Source organism: Lepisma saccharinum, chromosome 17 (genome assembly GCF_977018435.1).
Source record: "Lepisma saccharinum chromosome 17, izLepSacc3.1, whole genome shotgun sequence".
NCBI lineage: Eukaryota > Metazoa > Arthropoda > Insecta > Zygentoma > Lepismatidae > Lepisma > Lepisma saccharinum.
The window spans coordinates 22,456,834-22,476,374 of NC_139245.1; the positions used below are offsets into that span (position 1 = coordinate 22,456,834).

The 19,541-nt window shown below is 39.1% G+C and overlaps 1 protein-coding gene across 1 annotated transcript; it reads right to left on the bottom strand.

The window, feature by feature from the left end:
• Positions 1-6,110: 6,110 nt before the first annotated feature.
• LOC146001224 (uncharacterized) lies at positions 6,111-17,657 on the bottom strand. Its single transcript, XM_083138523.1, has 3 exons — positions 17,506-17,657; positions 16,364-16,540; positions 6,111-6,726 (listed from the first exon to the last, which is right to left on the bottom strand). The coding sequence occupies exons 2-3, from the start codon at positions 16,515-16,517 to the stop codon at positions 6,326-6,328; spliced, it is 555 nt and encodes a 184-aa protein (XP_082994649.1). The 5' UTR covers positions 16,518-16,540; positions 17,506-17,657; the 3' UTR covers positions 6,111-6,325.
• Between the last annotated feature and the right edge of the window lie 1,884 nt (positions 17,658-19,541).

Here is a 19,541-nt window from a genome sequence, read left to right on the forward strand (position 1 = left end):
CAGGAGGACATTTGCAAATTTAAATCAACCCAACACAGAGATTGAGGTTGATCTTGATGTAGGGGATGGCTTTATACACCCCCACAGAGCAGATCTATACATCAAATTTGATGTTGTAAAACTCGATGGTAGAGATTATCCGGCAAATTCAAATATAAGATTGGTAGACAATTTTGTGCCGCATCTGTTCTCTGAAATTGAGATCAGAAAGCATGGTGTTGTTATAAACAGAGTAGATTATCCCGGCATTACCTCCACAGCTTTGGCCACACTAAAATTATCCAAAACCGAGGCTGGTGATAAAATATTATCCAAAAGCCACACTGTACTGTTCCCCATGCGCCTGTTGCCAGGATTCTTCTCAGATTACAAAGATATTATGTGGAAGGGTGGTTTAAGAATCACATTTAGAAGAGCTGCCAATGATAATAATGCTTTGATGAAGTACAGTACAATAAATTCTACAGGGGAAGCTCTGCCTAATACCCTACCTGATGAGGGCAAATGCATTATTCAGACTATGGAGCTAAGAATGCCAGTTGTTGAATATGAAGCCAGTTATGCTCTTAAATACAAAGCAGATATTCTAAAAAATCCACAGGTTCCTTTACAATTTTATACATATCAATGTGTACAGAAGCCCGCAACTGGTACCTATTATGAGTTTGATGCTACAAATTCATTCTCCAGTATACAATACGACATGCCAGATTTTGTGGTGGTATTGTTTCAGACTGGAAGACACAATAATCAGGAAAAAAATTCAAGTAAATTTGATAACTGCAACATCAAGAACATATATCTTAAAAATGGCAGAAATGAGGTATTTCCTAGAGAAAATTATAATTTAGACATGTCCAAGGATGATTTCCTCAAATTATATGAAGCATTTTCAGCATTCAAAAGGGTCACTACTGGCAATACTGACATGTATTACACACCAGATGAATTCAAAGCACAGAGACCCATGTTTGTAATCAACACTTCAAAAAGGAAACAAGTTGTGGTTAATGACAGGACAAACATTAAAATTATCTGTGAATTCCACGATACACTCCCCGATGACACCATATGTAGTGTTATTCTCATAGGTGAAAAATCATATGTTTATGATGTAAGAAATGAGAGAGTCACAGAGCAATTCTAAAGGGTCTCTGCATATTGCACAAGTTGGGCCTGGTGTATAATTAAACTTAAACCGGAAATAAATATGTGTGAATATGGGTGTGTATGTATATGTATATGTATGTGTGTGTGTGTGAGGGGGGTATGTATGTATGTGTGTGTGTGTGTGTGTGTGTGTGTGGGTGGGTGTATCTTGGCCTAGTTTTAAGTGTGGCCAAAAAAAATATCAAGAGGGACATATTTTTAACAAATTTATGGACAACAATCTCACAGAAGTACCTTTTATAAGTATAGGCAAATCAATCTGAGGGGGGTCATCATTTCACAGGAAATTCCCAAGGGGATTTTTACAAAAATCTTGGATTAGACAGAGTTCCACACTTGAGCAATAAGCTCATATGCTCATGTTGAGCTAGTTTTAAGTGTAGGCAAATCTGCCTGAGGGGGGTTCATCATTTCTCGGGTTTATAATATTGTAAATACAACTACTTCATATCTCTCTAAGAAATACTCAATTGTAATTGTAACAATTTTCATATTGTTACAATAAAATTTGCATAAGAAATATCGATATCACGCTACTTCTCGCCCTTATGGGCAGGATTTCGAGTGATTTAAGTTCCTGCCTTGTCAAAGATGATTCTAGCAAGGTTTTTTTCAAATTTCTTAGCTAGCAGCAAAAAATGTATTCAACAGCATTTGTTCGTATGACGTGCACGGTGCAATGGATGAGAAACAGAAGAATGATATTTGTACAGGGTGTCTGTCAGTGTCAGTTTGCCCTTTTTGTCCTCGCACTATGCTAAACCTTATGTACCAATGGAAAGTAAACTGTCCTTGACCCCCTATTTTTGAAACCCAGTCGCCGCCACTGGTGTCTGTCTATACACCGAAAATTCCTTTAATTTCAGGAATTTAGGAGAATTGTTAGCATCGAAAGTAAATTTGGATTTTGCTTGAATCTTGTTCACCAACATGAAAAATTAACTGCACCGAGAGCAAGATTTCATTCTAGCTGCTGCAAACATTATTATGTGCAGGATTGTCCTTTGCAACATGAAACGTGTGAATATTCTAAATTGTGAAATTAAGATGCCCACGTTCTGATGGAATTTTACCAAAAAATTTAAATATCGTCGCAGTGTTTAATCACCTTTGATGACAGAGTTTCAACAATAGTGTAGTGGATAAAGATTTCCTTTGTAATCAAGGGTTTCGGGTTCTATTCACTATGGAGGCACAGTGGTTCGGATCCCAATTTAAACTATAGGCACAGTCCCGATTAACATATCTAAGCAGCATACAGTGGACTGAAAACAATCTTATATGTGATGTGTGTTTGTTTGTGTGTACACGCGCACACACACAGACACACAATACAACGAATCAACAACATCAAAAACTAACTATATTTTCTCCCTCCATCTAATGTGTATTTCTTGTAGCATTTGCTACACTGCTTTGTTTTTTTATTAAATGTAAACTTGTTTCGTGGTTCTACAGTGCGTCCATTTCGATCTGCAGCCGAGAGATCGGGAGAAACGTGGCGGGCGGCGCTGACGGAGGTGCCGACACTTGCGGCCTGTAATGCCCGCATATTTTTATGGACATATGCAGACATTTATATAAATATTGCAAAACTAGCACTAACCTGTGTTATAAGAGTTGTTCAAAGTGATGTCCACCTACAACCTTAATGACAATGAAGTTCGACCAGTCACAAATATAGGAGTGCGTTGTGAAAGAAGGAGAACACATGCATATGCTGAACATATTTTATTCAGCAGGCTACATGGAACAAAGGAAAACATAAATTTCCGCTGCAACGCAGCAGTGTATGGTGTCCATACAAAATAAAACATTTTCGTCCATCTACACGTGACATTGAAGTTCGACCACTGTTAGAGGGGATCCTGTTTACCATGTTGTGACGCCGCCCCGTCGGCGAATAACTGTGGCTATGCGTCGAGGCATGCTGCGGACGAGTCGTTCAAGGTATTCCACATCGATGCGGTGCCATTCCTCCTGCAGGCAGGCGATAAGAGCAGCCACTGCATTGGGTCCCCTCTGTTGCACACTTCGCTTAAGAACACGCCACACATTCTCAATGTGCGAGAGGTCGGGACTCGATGGTGGCCATCGCAGAGATCGCACGTGATGGCGAGTCAACCATTCTCTTGTCAACCGCGCTGTATGAGGCCTGGCATTGTCGTGTTGAACGATGAGACGCCGCCTGTGGAACAGGTGCCTTCGCACTGTGGGAAGATGCCGCTCCAGTATGCGTGTATAGGCGTGTGCATTCACAATGCCCTCACAGACTTGTAGTGGGCCAACCCCAGATGCCGTCATGCATCCCCATACCATCACTGACGCAGGTTTCTGTACCCGACGTGCATAACATTTTGCTTCATTCTGTTCCTCCTTCCGACAAATGACTGCTTTCCGTATTTTCCCGTACACAACATTGAAAATGGATTCGTCCGTCCACAAAACCCTGTTCCACTGCCGAAATGTCCATCCCCGGTACATTCGTGCCCACCGTAGTCGATTGCCTTTGTTCAACATGGAAAGGAAGGGTTTACGTTTCGCCTTGTACACTCGGTAACCGCATCGCTGTAGGTACCGGCGAATGTTTCTGGTTGACACTTCAATGTGAAAGCGTTCTCGAGTCCACAGTCGTAATTCGGCCACAGAAACATGATTGTTGGTCTGGATATAGCGCCTAAATATCCGTAGGTCACGCACGCTCAGCAGACGTTTTCGACCGGGGGCCTTACCTGGCTCTGTAGTACCCGTATTTTGGTGGTGTTTGATGATGCAGTGGACGGTTGACTTGGGTAAGTTCAGTTGGCGCCCTATTTCCCGTTCACTGAGTCCATCCCGTTGCAACTCCACCACTCTTCTCCTCACGGTGTTGTCAATAGGTTTGCCCCTGGCCATGGTGATGATGCACTGCGGTTCCTCGGTGCACAGCACGCGCTTACATATGGCGGACTCCCTTATCGTGTCCCTGACGTCATGCCTACGTCGAATGCGCCACTATCTGGAATTTCCGTATGGGTCTGGTGCCTGGTCGAAGTTCAATGTCACGCGTATAGTTCCCCGTTTTCGTTCTTTACGTGACCTTGGGCGCAACATGCTGGGATCACGATTCTTGCCTGCTCACATGCCTCCTCTTACACACATGCGTCACTTCTGCGGGTCACCCATTCCACCGCCTATGCCTCTGTGCATTTAATCACGTATTCCTTTCTGGTCGAACTTCATTGTCACCAAGGTTGTACATTCACACATTCCTGGCATCGTTTGATGAAATTTTGATTGACACGCAAAAGTTCTTCTTCCGTAATTCTTCCTAGTTCTGCCCTTATATTGTCTTTTAGTTCGTCGATGCTATGAGGGTTATTTCGGTAGACTCTATTTTTCAAGGTTCCCCACAAATAATAGTCACATACGGTAAGATCTGGCGAACGTGAAGGCCATAAACCTCTTGAAATTATTCTGTCATCAAACACCTCCCTTATAGCGTCCAAAGAATCAGCGGCGGTATGGGCTGTGGCCGAATCTTGTTGAAAATACCCATATTGTCTCTCATTATCTGATAACAACTGAAAAAACGGCGCGAGTATTTGTGTGCGGTACCTCTCTGAATTTATTGTGTCTTCAAAAAATATAGGCCCTATTATTCTTTTGGCACTTACAGCACACCACACACCAATTTTTGCATCGTGTAACGGAACTTCGTGTATTATTCGGGGATTTTCAGTGCTCCAGTATCTATTGTTCTGTGAACAAACATGACCACGCAAGTGAAACCATGTCTCATCCGAAAAAATTATTAACTGTGGATCAACAATACCATCTACCATATTCTGCAAAACCCAATTACAGAAATTTACTCTACTTACGTTGTCAGGGGGCCGTAATTCTTGCACTATAGAAACTCTGTACGGTTTTAATTTTAGTAGCTTAGTGGCTGTATGTGCTGATGATTTTGACACGCCCATCTCCTGTGAAACACGGCGTAGAGGTTTGTTTGGAGAACGTTCTAACGCTGCACCAATTTCATCGAGTTTTGCTTCGGTTAGAATCCGTCGTTTTTGCTTAGGTGTTTTAAAATTTAACGATCCAGTTTCTCGTAATTTAAGGACAAGACGTCTAACCGTATCTCTATGTGGAGGTGAAACGCCTGGGAATTTCTGTACAAATTGCCTACACACGTCTCGACACGAGTCTGTTTTCACGTAAGTGTCATACATAAAAATTCTTTGTTCTAACTTGAACCTTGCGGCTGACTGACACAACACACATACACACTGCAATAACACAAACAAGTAACGGCAAGTAACCAAGAATAACACTCTTACGCACAGTACGAAATTAACACGCTCTTGGTTTACATCTGCCTGCCACTATATTCACAGCTCTGTAGTCGCGAAGGAACAAAAAACTTGAGCTAGGAGATTTCGGATTGCAAGGAAGCTCACGAACACCATTAGCTTTTAACGGTTCGTCTGCAGCGTAATCTTGATACAGTGTTGCACATTCGAAACCTCCAAACGATCCCCATCGACACAAAACTCTTTCAAGGATATAAACTTAAGCAGGACGTTACTGGTCAAAACTATGATTAAAATGTTTTACAGAGTATTATCTGTGGCTCTTAATATAATTTCTAAAGCGTATTTATTTGTGTATATAAGGGTGGAACTTGGAAGAATTACAGAAGAACTTTTGCGTGTTATAACACAGGTTAGAGATTTAACTATGTATTGTTTTTTTTGTGTTTTAACTGTATTTAACTTCACTTTTCTTCTCATTTTTGTTAATCTCATCTATCAGGATTATTATAGGGCTACAAAATAGATGAAATAACAAAACACATCGTGACTCCAACCTTCAAGCTGTATAGGAAATGCTCCAAGATATCCACCTTAGATGGATATCATGTAATTGAAATTTGTACTCGAAAGACTTTATTTATTTATTGCCATGGATTTATTCTCAAGAGATTCCAACTATAATTACAATGCTGTAGGAGTATTTCCTAATCTGAGATTACAGAAGCTGAAGAATAATTTACCAAATGCAGCAAATGTAATATTCTAAAATTGTACATCAATAAACTATATATGTCAAAGCATTTGAATGAAGTATCTTAATAGAATACAGCAGGCTGAAGGTTATGAAAGAATGAGATTTATCCTGTAAGGCATCTGAGAAAGAGGTAACTTGAGACGGACATGCCGAGAATAAGGAGGTCATCTGGACACATGCCCGCGTCGCAAAAGACTTCAGGACCCAGGAAATAGTTAAAGAAGATAGATCCTGCAGACATCATGCCAAAGAAGAGGTTTCTCAGAGCGCTGACCACTCCCAAAAGCAGGGCGCTGACTCCGAGAACAAGAGTGTTCAGATTTGCTTTCTCGTGACGGAACACTATAGAGATCAAAGGTAGAACGCCGAAAATGAGGCAACCATATCCCATGGCCTCCTCTTTCTGATTGAAGCACACTTGAGCGATGTAAACTGCAACGGCGATGGTACGATTAAACCAGAAAAAGAAACACTCTGTTTCTATGACAGCCTCGCTTCCTGATACTGAAAAGAAAGAAGTAAAAACAATATAATTGCATTCACAATTAAAGCCCGCTCGATGAAAGAACCTACCCAGACTTTTCGTCTCCAGATATGGGAGTCTCGAAGTGTAATAAAGCGGTGTTGCTACTGTGGGCCTTTTTTTTTTCTCCAATAGTAAATGACACCTTGTGCATTTACGTGTACCTTCGCTCGCGGTTCAAGGCGAGGCAAAGAATGGAGACCTATACATTTCCAAACCGTTAGCGATCGTTAGGCTTAGCTGCGCCTTGGATCCCTAACTGTTGCTGTGAGGCATAAGTTTAGCAATGCAGTATACAAGAATGTACTCTCATCTTTGATTCAAGGGTTCGTGAGACCTTCCTGCTGCCTTTCGATGCAAAAAGGATAAACTATAATTCTTTCATCACGTGGGCTTTAAACTTTAGAACTCACAAAAAGCCATTATCTGCATTTTTAAAAAATAATAAATAAAAGAATGTAAACAAATGTGCGACAACATGTACCAAGTTCTGACCATACTACCGTACGAAATATTTTAAATCATAATTTTGCCCCGAAATTTTATACTTTCGACTATAAATGTTGTTGCACTTGGCAATACCATCAGGTTATCAGCTGTGTAAGACATGTTTTCAAATCAGTGCAGCCAGGTGCAACTAAGAACCCTTTCAGACGTACCTTTCAGAGGAAAAGGTATAACTCTACCGACTTGCCGCCATGGGATGTTTTTATCCCTCCCAATGAAAATGTATTGAAAGCAAACAATATACTATTTCTTAACTGTAACACAACTGAAAAATCATTCGTGTCTGTAAATTGTCTAGTCATCCATGCCGAAAAGTATGCAGCCTTGTGGATTAAAGGAGGACCATTCTGCAACTGACCAACCTCACTGAATATGTATTCAAGTGTTCACAAGAAACTTGTAGGTCGTTAAATGGACATTAAGTTTGACCCTGGTCAGTGATTTATCCACACCCCCCTAACACCCCCCCAACACCCTCCCAAATTTTGGTGAACACCCCCCCAAGCAGAAAAGTGGAACACCCCCCTACAGGGGGGGGTGTAAATATGGATGTTTATATCAACAATATAATGACAATACTTCAACATTAACAGAAAGAATCATTTGTAGCTGAAGAAGCGTAGTCCAATGGACCTTTCGATCAACTAAAACCAAAGTATCAAGGAAGGAGGGTGGAATCTGCAGCATGGCCATTTCCTGGAAATACTAGCTCCCTTGACAAGGCTTCGGTCAGCTCTAGGGAAGGGACACTGCCATCTGGAAAATGTCAAACTGACCTCTCGCCCTCCTTCCAGGGAGCACATTCCGCGCACAGTGTTGACAGTTCAGCGTTTGAATACCTTATATATTTCTTAAATACGTTACAGATTCGTAAATTCAATTATTCAAGCCCTGAGTCAATGAAATTGACATTTTGTTGCATTTTCCTTTCGATTCTTTCATGTGAAAAATGTACGATAGAAGTAAGGGAAGAAATTCAAAGATACAGGTTTGACTCCTTGTAGTAAATTCTGTTACTATGGTTAGCAACACTATTTTCTGTAACTGGGCGAGATGAGTGATTTTGGAGTGGTAGAGAAAAGAACGGCCAAATGCCCTTGGCCTTAGGTCAGTCTCAGTGTAGCATCTCCGTTCGTGTATTGTCGTTCTGTTTAGTGTATAACAATGTCTGAAACTTTACTACAAAACTGTCTGAAGATGATACGTAGAGAAAATGAAAAACCAGATAGAAAGAAACCGAAAGTGGTGAGTAGAAAATCAGTGACACTATATGTAGGTACAATTTCTTTCAACGGATATTCATAAAGTACCAATATAAAATTTACTGACCGAGTATTCGATATAAAATGGCAAGTATTTCATGAAGAACCTAAGTGATTCATTCCCGTCTATAGTTGATGGCCATTTTTGTGGCTCCAAGAGTTCTTACCTTTGCAAAATAAATTATATACGATTAGAAAGAGAGTTGTAAAAGGGTGAGGGTCCACGTGTGGTGCTTGCCTGGGCGGTAAGTACAAATGGGGTGCCGAACAAGCAAAACAGATAAAAATTGAAAAGCGTTAACGTCGTGGTGCCCTGTGAAATTACTGGCACCCTATTAAATTAAAGTTATTGTCAGTTTGCAAAGATAAAGCTTTAGTAAAAATTGTCTTTCTCTTTGTATCTAGTCGGTTCTCTGACATAATGACATGTTTAATTTTATTCAAGAAGTGTAAGCAGGCCCGTAGCTAGAGGGGGCCAGGGGGCAACTGCCCCCCTGAGAGCCTGCTTTGTCCCCCCCTGTGAAAAATACACCTGTGAAAAATACAGAACACTTGGAATTCTCACTAATCTTTAGAATTACTCTAGCAACATAACAAAGACACTTATTGATTTTGTGATTTATGAAGGTGTGTGGGATTCAGTATAATGTCGTATCAGGATTGGAAGGGGGGGGAATTTCCCTTTTTGGCAATAGTGATTCATGTGGTAGAGAGAGGGAGTGGATATTTGATTTTTGTTACTTAGCGTTGCTTTTCTGCCACTTATAGCTAATCGCAACAATGAATGATGACGTGAAATTGATGAAGACACACTCATAAACAGTGCCGCAACCACAGGGGACATTGTCCTCCCCCCACCCTCCCGACCTTGGACGGAAGTCCATTCTAGGGGGAGCAAACATTGAAGTACAAAAAAACAAGACTAGGAGAATCTAAGAATAGCAGGACAATTGGATATTCATGATGAAATTAGTTTTTACGAGTACCTTGCATTTTTCTTCGAGACGGTCAAGGGCACTTGCAAGGGGCAATTGTCCCCCTCTCGATTTCAAATTTTGTACAAATAAAAATACATTTCGTAAAATTTTCTTGCTCGCTTCGCTCGCAATGTTTTCTATTCTTATAGTCCAAGTTCAGAGCTATAGCTATGGGGCGGTGGGAGTCGGCTCTGGGAGCCAAACGATCTATATGGGGGGAAAATGTTAAAGAGAATACCATGGTGCCCTCGTAAAATTATTTGCAGCCTATTAAAACAATTTCTTTCTATGAAACTTAATATGAAATATTAATGATGACACTGTAATCCAAGAAGTCATTGATCAATCAAGGTATTCCTATTTGTTTGTCAGGTGTCAAAACATGTATTTCAACTATAATATAATACAATTCACGCAATATTTTGCAAAATGGTTAACGTAACCAGTAGGCAAACATTATCAGTAGTGATGCAAGAGTCTCCCCTTTGAAGGAAATATGGTGAACTAAGGGACCCATGTTTTAGCAAGTACAAAAAAAAATGTATTACAAATTTTTACACAATTCATCAAAGTGTAGATAATATGTAACCATTATTATTTAATTAATTTGATTTTTCTTTCATAACACAACACAATGGTGTTATTGGATTCTCGTTAGATTCCTTTGTGTGGAAAAATCTTGCATACGGGAAACTAGAGGGAATCATTATGAAGCATGATTTATAAAGGGCTTCGTTAATCAGTTCTGCAGAGAGGCCCATTAATCGTCTATTAACATTATCAACCTGTAAATATCAAGTAGATACAATCCCTATTAGCCTATTTGTTAAACTTTATATTGTTTGGCAATCTGGAAAGGTCATTATCGAAAAAATGCCATTTGATGTTGCTCGAAGTTTTTTTTTTGTCCGTTGCAGTTTTAAGATATCATCCCTTTTCTGTTACTTATCTCTTTTGGGGGAGGCGTCAAGTGCTTCTGTGTACCCTGCTATATCTGCCAATTCGACACAATATATTAAAAATTTGCCCCTCTAGGATTGACTTTGCCCCCCCCCCCTACAAAGAATTCCTGGCTACGGGCCTGACTTTGTAAGGAATTAAACATAAAAGAAATTTAATTTACATTAAGTCCCAAATTTATATCTGACCATAGGCGCACCAGTGAGGGCACGATGGCGCTTGCCACTGCCTGCTGGAAAACGTGGTGGGAGAATTTTTTTTGGTTCATTGTGCTCTTTGTGTTGGATAGTGAAATAAATGCTATTCAATTTTCAAATAATTGAAAATAAAGCATTTCCTCAATTTAGAAGTGAAAATTCCTTACCTTCTTTTTTGCAGTTAACATGCCATGCGTTTATTTGCACATGTTATTTCATTTTCTTTTAAGGCAATGAAGCACGTGACTCCTAATTCCCTAGAGTCTCTCATTTAGTATTTGAAAGATAAACTCTCAAAAGCGCCAAGCGTATTTTCCAAAGTTTTGTAAGGATATAATTCATATGCATATTATTAATTAAACATAGCGACAGTATCCCATGATGTTTACTCTTTACAATCTTGCTTTGCTCGTTCGGCGTCCTCTTTACCTCACCACATGCCCCCTGCCTCCTCCTGTTCTAACAGTTAGAAAATATGCATGTATAATTTTAATAGTTCTATGTAGCGAGTGAGTTCCAAATTCTGCTGGTGTTTTCAAATCTCTGTTTAAACGATGATTCACAAACTGAAATAAAGTAATGAAACTCGATATATTTAGAGCATGGCCATGAAGACGTTAAATATAGTGGGAAGTTGGGATGCACGTTTGATAGGTACTTGATATTGCTTTTGAACGAAATCGGTCAAAGAATTTCATATTGAAGTCTTCAACGAACGAGCAAAGCAAGATTGTAAAGAGTAAACATCATGGGATACTGTCGCTATGTTTAACTAATAATATGCATAATCAGTTTGCAAATAAATAATAGTTCTAAAAATTTTCTTACTCGCTTCGCTGGCAGTGTCATAATTTATTTAAGTCATATTATATCTGTATTTATTACTACTACTTCAGACAGGCAAGTGGGCGCACACCCATGCAATGCATTCTCACTGATATTTCAATTGGGCACCCCCAAGTTGAACTCCGAGTTACACCTACGGCAAGAACGATACAAATACAGTTAAAATATTCCTAATAACTAGCTTAAGAATTGCATGAAATGATTCCTGGTTATAATATGTTAAAATTTTGTGTTTTTTAATGTTTTTTTTTCATCTTTTCCTGTATTTGACATCTTTTTTCTTCTGAAATGCTACGTGAAGGGAAGGGAGGGGGGTTAATCTCTAGAAACGTCCGTGAACAAATTGAATTAGGGCGAACATTTTTAAAACGGTCCAAAATATGCACCTAACTTACCCAAACTTACACCCCCCCAAAATTTTCCAACACCCCCCCAAGGGAAAAATCCTGGATAAACCCCTGACCCTGGTAATGGTGAATGTGGGTAAGTTTTCGGTGTTATGTACTAGTCCGGTCAGTCTTCTTGTGTACGAGTTTGGGGTTTCTTAGAATGTAAATACACTGTTTCTAAATTAAGTCACAAATGTATTAAGGCGAAGAGGGACAATTACGCACCAGGCATGCATTTATTCCAATATCGTTGGAATGAGCAATGCTACTAAAAAGATCTCCGTCAGAAATGAAGAGTATGAATTTCTCCCCATGTAGCAAGTGGAAGCGGTTCCTAAGTAGATTATTAAGCCTTATACGATTTTTGAAAAATATGATGAATTAGTATTTACCGAATCCCATGTATTCCTTATGGGACATCAACTTCAAGTTACGGCTCATCAAATGGGAGTTTCGACTTTTCCTACTACTATGACATAGTTCAACGTGTCCTTTTTCCGTCCATGTACTTTTCTACGTCATCGGATGTTTGATATTCCCGAGAGAACGAATAAAATAATGGTCCCATAAGCCTAGTGCATTTCTCCTTGCCTCCTACGGCCATCCTGGCAGTGTTGCCAACCCTGATGTGCATAATAGAGCTAAATTTCACCATTAATATAGCTAAAGAGGAATTTCAAGGAGCTAGATTAACGAAGGCTGCATTAAGTGCCTACTAGGGTAATTTTAGTTGTCAGAGGGGTGGGGGTGCTGCTATTACCGTTAGCTTTAAAGTGATGGCAATTTATTCTTAATTTTCACCGCCTAGATTTGGCGGCATCACCCATCTCAATAATCCAATGATGTTAATATAAAATCGAATATAAAGGGTTCCCGGATAACAAAATTGTCATCTTCATCTTAGCCACAGCGCTATATATAAAATAAATGGGGAGGAAAGAAAAGGTGGGTGACGCAGCCTATAGCTATACGAATATCACGTCACGTGCAAAATGTACACTCATAGCAAAAGTTGGTATTTATGGGCCGGAGCCAGTGGTGGCATCATAGTGGGGCAGAGGACGGGTGCCACAGTTCACAAACGAGTGCACGAAAGAGCCAGATCTGGTTCCAAAAGAGCGAAGTTGGCAACAGTGATCAGCAGCTGCCCCAGCGAGAAAGACCTAGGGGAAATTGTCCCTCCTCGCCTCCAATATTCAAGATACTTAGAACCGCAGGACATTGGTTTAGTTTACTGACTGGTAACATAATATACAAATTTGATCAATAAAAAACCTACTTCCCAAAATAAAATCATAAGTACACCACTGAGTGGACCAACGGCGCCAGCAGGGGGTGCAGTGTTGCAACCACAAGGGGGGCAGGAGGGCATTGCCTCTCCCAACCTTGGTCGAAAATGAGTTCTAGGGGGGGGCAAGGGGTGGGGGCAAACATTGACGGCAAAGTGTTCCTGCAGGGGGCAATTACCGCCCAGAGCTTCAAATTTTATGCAAATAAAAGTACTTTTACTAAAATCTTCTTGCTCGCTTCGCTCGCAATACCTGCTTTTCTTCGTCTTATCAAGTTCAGAACCGTAGTAGCTACGGGACGGCGGGAGACGGCTCTGGGCGCCGAACGATCTAAATGAAAAAAGTTGTAAAATTGATTGACTGATTTGTGTTTTTTTTTGTAGTCTACTTTATGCACAGAAAGGTTAATCGAGACTGGGCCTATAGCTTAAAGTGGGTTCCGAACTACTATGTGCCTCCACCGGGTATCGAACCCACTACACCATCGGGGAGGCACAAAAGTTGTAAAAGAGAGAATGCATTGGCGTTCCGTGAAATTATTTGCGCCCTATTAAACCAATATTGATTTCAGTCTGCAAAAAAAAAGAGAATTCCAAAAATTTTCTTGCTCGCTTCGCTCGCAATTTATATTTGTTCGCTGTATTGCATTGTAAATCACCAGACAGAGAAATAAGACTTGTCCTAATTGATTTTGTTTTAAATGCATGAACAATTGTTTGGAGGAAAGGGAGCGTGCACATTTCAGAGACAATTTATGTCAGTTTTGCTGTTGGTTTATTGTGATATGGATGAATTGGTTGTGTAATGTATTTAAATAATATGTGCTGTAGGCTATATAATATTTATAAAAGAAACTTTGAATACCTACACAATTTAGTGTTCACGTCACTCCACGTTGCATGTCAAATATATATATTGTGCATGAAATTTATGTTAATGTAAAAAAGAATTATATTTGGAATGAATTTATCAAACAAATAGTTATAATAATGTTGGTCCTGGGTTCGAATCCCGACTTGGACATGGATGTTTGCGAGTATCCATTCATCATTTTCGTCATGCCATCACTCATCCCCATCTTCGCAAATTAGGCAAAAGTGACACAAGAAGCGAAGTAAAGTAAAGCAAATTAATAATAATAATAATGTTATAATAATATTATTATTATTAACGTTATTTTTATCAACATTATTAGTATTACTATTATTATTATTGGTAAGTTTATCCTGGTACTTGCCCCCCAGACAAAAATTCGTGGTTGCGCCTCTGTGGGGGGTGGACCCCCCCACCCGAGATATCTGGAAAAAGTTCATGTAATTCGGATGGTGAAATTGTAGCGATATTTTATTACAAAGAATATTGTTTTCTGCGATCTACAGGAATTAACTGCCATGTCCAACAAAATGATAGATTGTTTACACAGAAAACATTAGAATCATGTTGACTGCCGTAAGTAGGGGTGTGCAGGACGGGAAAATTTTGGTCGGGATGAGATTGGGAAGGAAGTATTAATCATTCTGACGTTCGAGACTGAAAAAAATTCCATTTCCCGACGAGGCCGGAAAATTTTCGGGTTTAAATCTCGAATTGTACACATTATTTCCTCTTCAAGTGTTCAAAAAAACAAAAACGAAGGCTTTTAAATAAGATCCTTTGGAATTTCTCGGCTATTCGAGATTACGAAAAGTCGGGATTTGACCTCGATAATTCACACCCCGTCATTTTCAATTATTACTTTTCTTGCATACTTCTTTCAATTTTATTATTAGTAAAGTAGTAGTAATAGCAGTAGTAGTAGTAGTAGTAAAAATAAAAATAATATAACAGCAATAATAATAATAACAAAAACAACAACAATACAAGTTTCTATGACTGAAGGGCAAGGTATGAAATCTTACTATGCTTCCCCCTGAGAAAATATCCTGCTGGCGGCCGTGGAGTGGGCTTCTTCCCCCTCCACCCCCACCCCAAGCCTAAAGTTTAATTCGCACAGTGAGTAGGAGGCTGTGTCAGCGAAAACCAACTAATTTAGATTATCGGCCACAGCCCTTACCAAAGCTCGCTGCACCCCTGTTAAAAGGCCAATGGCCACTTCATGTTATGGCTTTATAGAATAGGTGTTCTACATGGAAGGTTTATTTGTTGTTGTATTAGTGTTTGTAGTGCTTCTAGGAGGTTTACGGCATGGAAGAGCTTTAAATTCGGATGCGAAGAAGTTGTAAATGTTGAAAAGCAAATAGAAGAAACGCCCTGCATGAATTGTTGCCATGTGCAAAGCGCATCTGCGGTGAAGCAGACGATACGCGTGCATCGGCAACAGCACCCACGTGACTCAGCACGGAGTGGCGGGAAACCGGTAGAGTTATACCTGTCGCCCTATAATGATTTTTTCATGATTTGTGATCAGTGCTTGGGCACATGTTACCTGGCTTCAGTTGCGAAGTGTGACCTTTCTAATACTGTAAGTCTACCACTATGAAGTTAAACCTGTTATAAACTGTACGGATTTTGTTTAGTTTCCTTAAATTCAATTGATGACTGCGTCATTATTTTTATTTCTACCACAGTGATTAACCTAGCAAAAGCAATATACTACATTAAAAAAATCAATAACCAAAGTAAAATAGTTTAGTTTAGAAATTCGATTCGGCTAGACCTCCGCGGCTCCAAACAACAACTGTACGACGATTTTTCCATGACTTAAATATTTTTGCGAGTTCTGATGATACATATGAGGCGTTGCGGGTACGAAGGACGAACTCAACAAAGTACTTGTACATTGTGAGAGAAATGCATTTCAGGCACAGTGCGAACTCCACATAAAACTTTGGAAATCACGCATGAAACATTCCGATCTACTGATACCAAATTTTTGTGGAGTTTGCACTGTGCCTGTCAACTTGAAACGCATTTCCCTCACAATATACGTTTGAGTTCGCCCTTCATATATACGTATCTGAAAACTTTGGTTATTCAACATCGGCACAATGCCGAAATTTGCGATTTTCCAGCGCTTGGTATTACCAAACCGATACACAAAAAAATCAGGAAATTATGATTTCCAAGAAAATATCTAGACGTTAATTTTATTTCCAAATCCATATCTAGTGGTCATTAGTGTCTCCCGCTTTCAGTTGTAAAGCGTTTATTGATTGATTATTGGGGCGAAGGGGACTACAAAAGGTACTTACGATGACGCATGATTCCTAAGGCAGCCCCCAGGAACGCTGAGAGGAACCACGGAACAGCAAATACATATTTCCATTGGTGCTTGGCAATGATCGCCATAGAAGAGATCGTGGAAACGCACAAAATTGCGTTGGTTATTATGTTTCCCTTTACCATTCTGTAGCCGCACTATTTGAAATCTGGAAGAAGAAAATGTTACTACAACTCAGTTTAGTAACAACTATAACTGTGTATATTGTCCGGCTCTACAGGGCGCCTCTGCCCCTCTATTTGTATCTTTTTCATGTCCAACATTCCAGTGAAAAAATACTTTATAACTTAAGAAATAATAAAAGTTTTACAAGAGCCAGGTCCTCCCCCATGTCGTAGTTGTTTACACTGTCACCTTATAATCCGGGTTCGGATCTTACTTTAAATTTTAGGTCTAGTCCTGATTAGCCTATTTGAACACAAAGTAGAACGCTGTTACACAAAATCCAATAAAATTAAAGTGATAAGCATCTTGAAGCGTGCACTTGTCCACACGTTCTTATCATTTATTCCCTTACATGGAGAAGCCTGTTACAATGTACACGGGATATCACAATAGTCACTATATGAGATAATAAAATGTTTTTGTTGTGCGTATCTAATATAGGCTATTTGACTTTTCATAACAGACAGTTAACATCAGGTTAGATTAGACCAGATCAGATTAGATACCATTTTTAAACAAAAGTTATGTTCAGAACTATGCGATTGCTTTGGCACACCTTTCTATGTATCAGGATGATTGTACAAATGGCAGAAATCTTAATAATGGATTTTGTTATCTGAGAAATCTGGCAAGAATTACAAAACGAAGAAAGGAAACAATTTGAACATTTACCATTTGTTATTGTTGTAAAACTTTAAGCGAGGAAAGGGAGTACATTCCTTGTACTTCAAAAATGTGATATCATGTAAATAACGTTTATCGAAATTCGTTCCAGCGTTTATGCGATATTCACTTCAAGTTACGAAATTGAATAAATTCATTTTTTTAGAATAATTAAAATCGAAATTCATTATCCAATACAATAAGTTTGCTCTAACAACAAATTCAACATCCAAATACCTGCAAGTATTACTGGTACCAGTATTTCTTTAGTTTCTTACTACTCACCTCAGATTTCAATCGTTATTAAATAATTTTAGCCTCTTCTGTTCCCATTGTTTACCGATCCAAAAAGTACTTCCAAGCTAACAAACTAAATAGAATAGAGCACACTTCTTTTTCTTCTGTCATATAAATTTGGCTCCAACTGTAATGTATGCCATCAATGTTCAATAAAATCGTTCCCAAGCAACGATTTCTTTGTTCTCAGAGAAAAAGAAGCGTGTAAAAATTTAAAATTAATGTTCATTTTTCAAATAAATTATCCTTCGCTACTACTTACACCGAGTATTCGAACTAGGCAGCCTATATTTGCTTGCATTCCTGATAGATAACTTCGAAATGGTAGAAAAAAGATTAGACTGGAATGAAATAATATTAGATGACACAGATGGGTGCAACAGTGAGGTCATGATATTCAACGATGCATTGGTACAGTCAAACTTGGACTTACTGTATTCCCCTCCTGAAATTTGGCCAAGTTAATTTTTTAAATAGATTTTGGGATACTGAATTCGAAAATGATGAATTGGCTTTCACTTGCTTTCATGTTATGCAATGGAATCATGTAACTAAAGCCATTCACAAATTCACAATCGCAATAACACCGATAAACGTTAACGGTGGCCGAAAGTGTTTATAACTAGCTATGTACAGTGGGATCCATGAGTATTACCGTGCAAATTGTCCATGACTATTTTCATTAATTTTTATCTTATATCCTGTGTTTTTAAGCGATGGATTTTTATGTATGCTCGTGCAGAAGTTGGCAAGAGCTTGTTTTGAGTTTTCTTTTAATTCTTGAAGCTCTTATTGGGTCAAATAAAGTGCACGAACATGGTGATGAACAATTTGCACGGAAATATTCATGGATCCCATCCCACTGTACAATAACATGCTATATACATTTTTCACACGTGTTTTTATTCCCGTGAATTTTACAAATTTTACATATATTGTGTGAAGAGCACAGTGAAAATTGTAAATTTTCTCTATGTGAGCCTAATGTGTACGGAGTTGTATTTGATATACACAGTGACATATTGGCCTACTACTATTACTTTTGCCGTCGACTGTACATTGGTTTCTGAAGAATATATCAAAATTTAACAATTTTATTAAATTATTTTTCAAGACATTTGAAAAGCTTCAATCGACAAAAAAGGACTCTAGAATTCTAGTTTAGTTCATATGTGTGAGGATCTCCAATCATTATCGCATTCGAACACGTCGAAAATGCCTCTTTACAAGAATTGTCCGACGGATCCATCTCTACGAATCCACCATGCTTAGTGAACAGACCAAAGTGGATGATGATGTGGCCTCCCCGATGGCGCAGTAGTAGCGTCGTCGCCTTGTAATCAAGGTGTCCCGGGTTCGATACCCGGTCGAGGCACAAGTGCACAGATTAGATACAGCACAAGTGGTTCGGATCCCACCTTAAACTGAAGGTCCAGTCCCGATTAGCCTTACTGTGCATAAAGTGAACTTAAAACAACTCAACTCAAAGTGGATGATGGTACAGAGGGCACAAGTATTGCTCGGCAAATTGCCCTTGACTGTTTTCATTGATTTTTCTCTTTCATCCTGCGTGTTTTTAAGGACTGAGGTTTTACATGTGCTGGTGCAGGAGTTGTCAGCAACTTGTTTGGAGTTTCGTTTCAATTTATTGAAGCTCATTGCTAAAACAAAGAGAATAAACCTGCTGGCGAACAATTTGCTTTGGAATCCCACTGTACATATTTATCTGTACTGTATCGATATCGGCCAATATACAGTAGGCATAGCTATAAAATTTTGCCGATCCGATATTTCTATAAATAGTCTGTAACTTGGTGCAAAATGTTTCCATTTTGCTATTTTTTATGCATGATGGGCCTAATTCATATACTCTCTTGTAAAGCTAATTTCAAAACGTTTAGTAGAATATCGAATGCCTAAAACTTAAACAGATGAGAAACATTTTCTGAATAATAATAGTATTATTATTGTGTAACAGTTTGCTATGTGTGTGTTTTCTTATGTTGAATTGCGTTTGGACATTT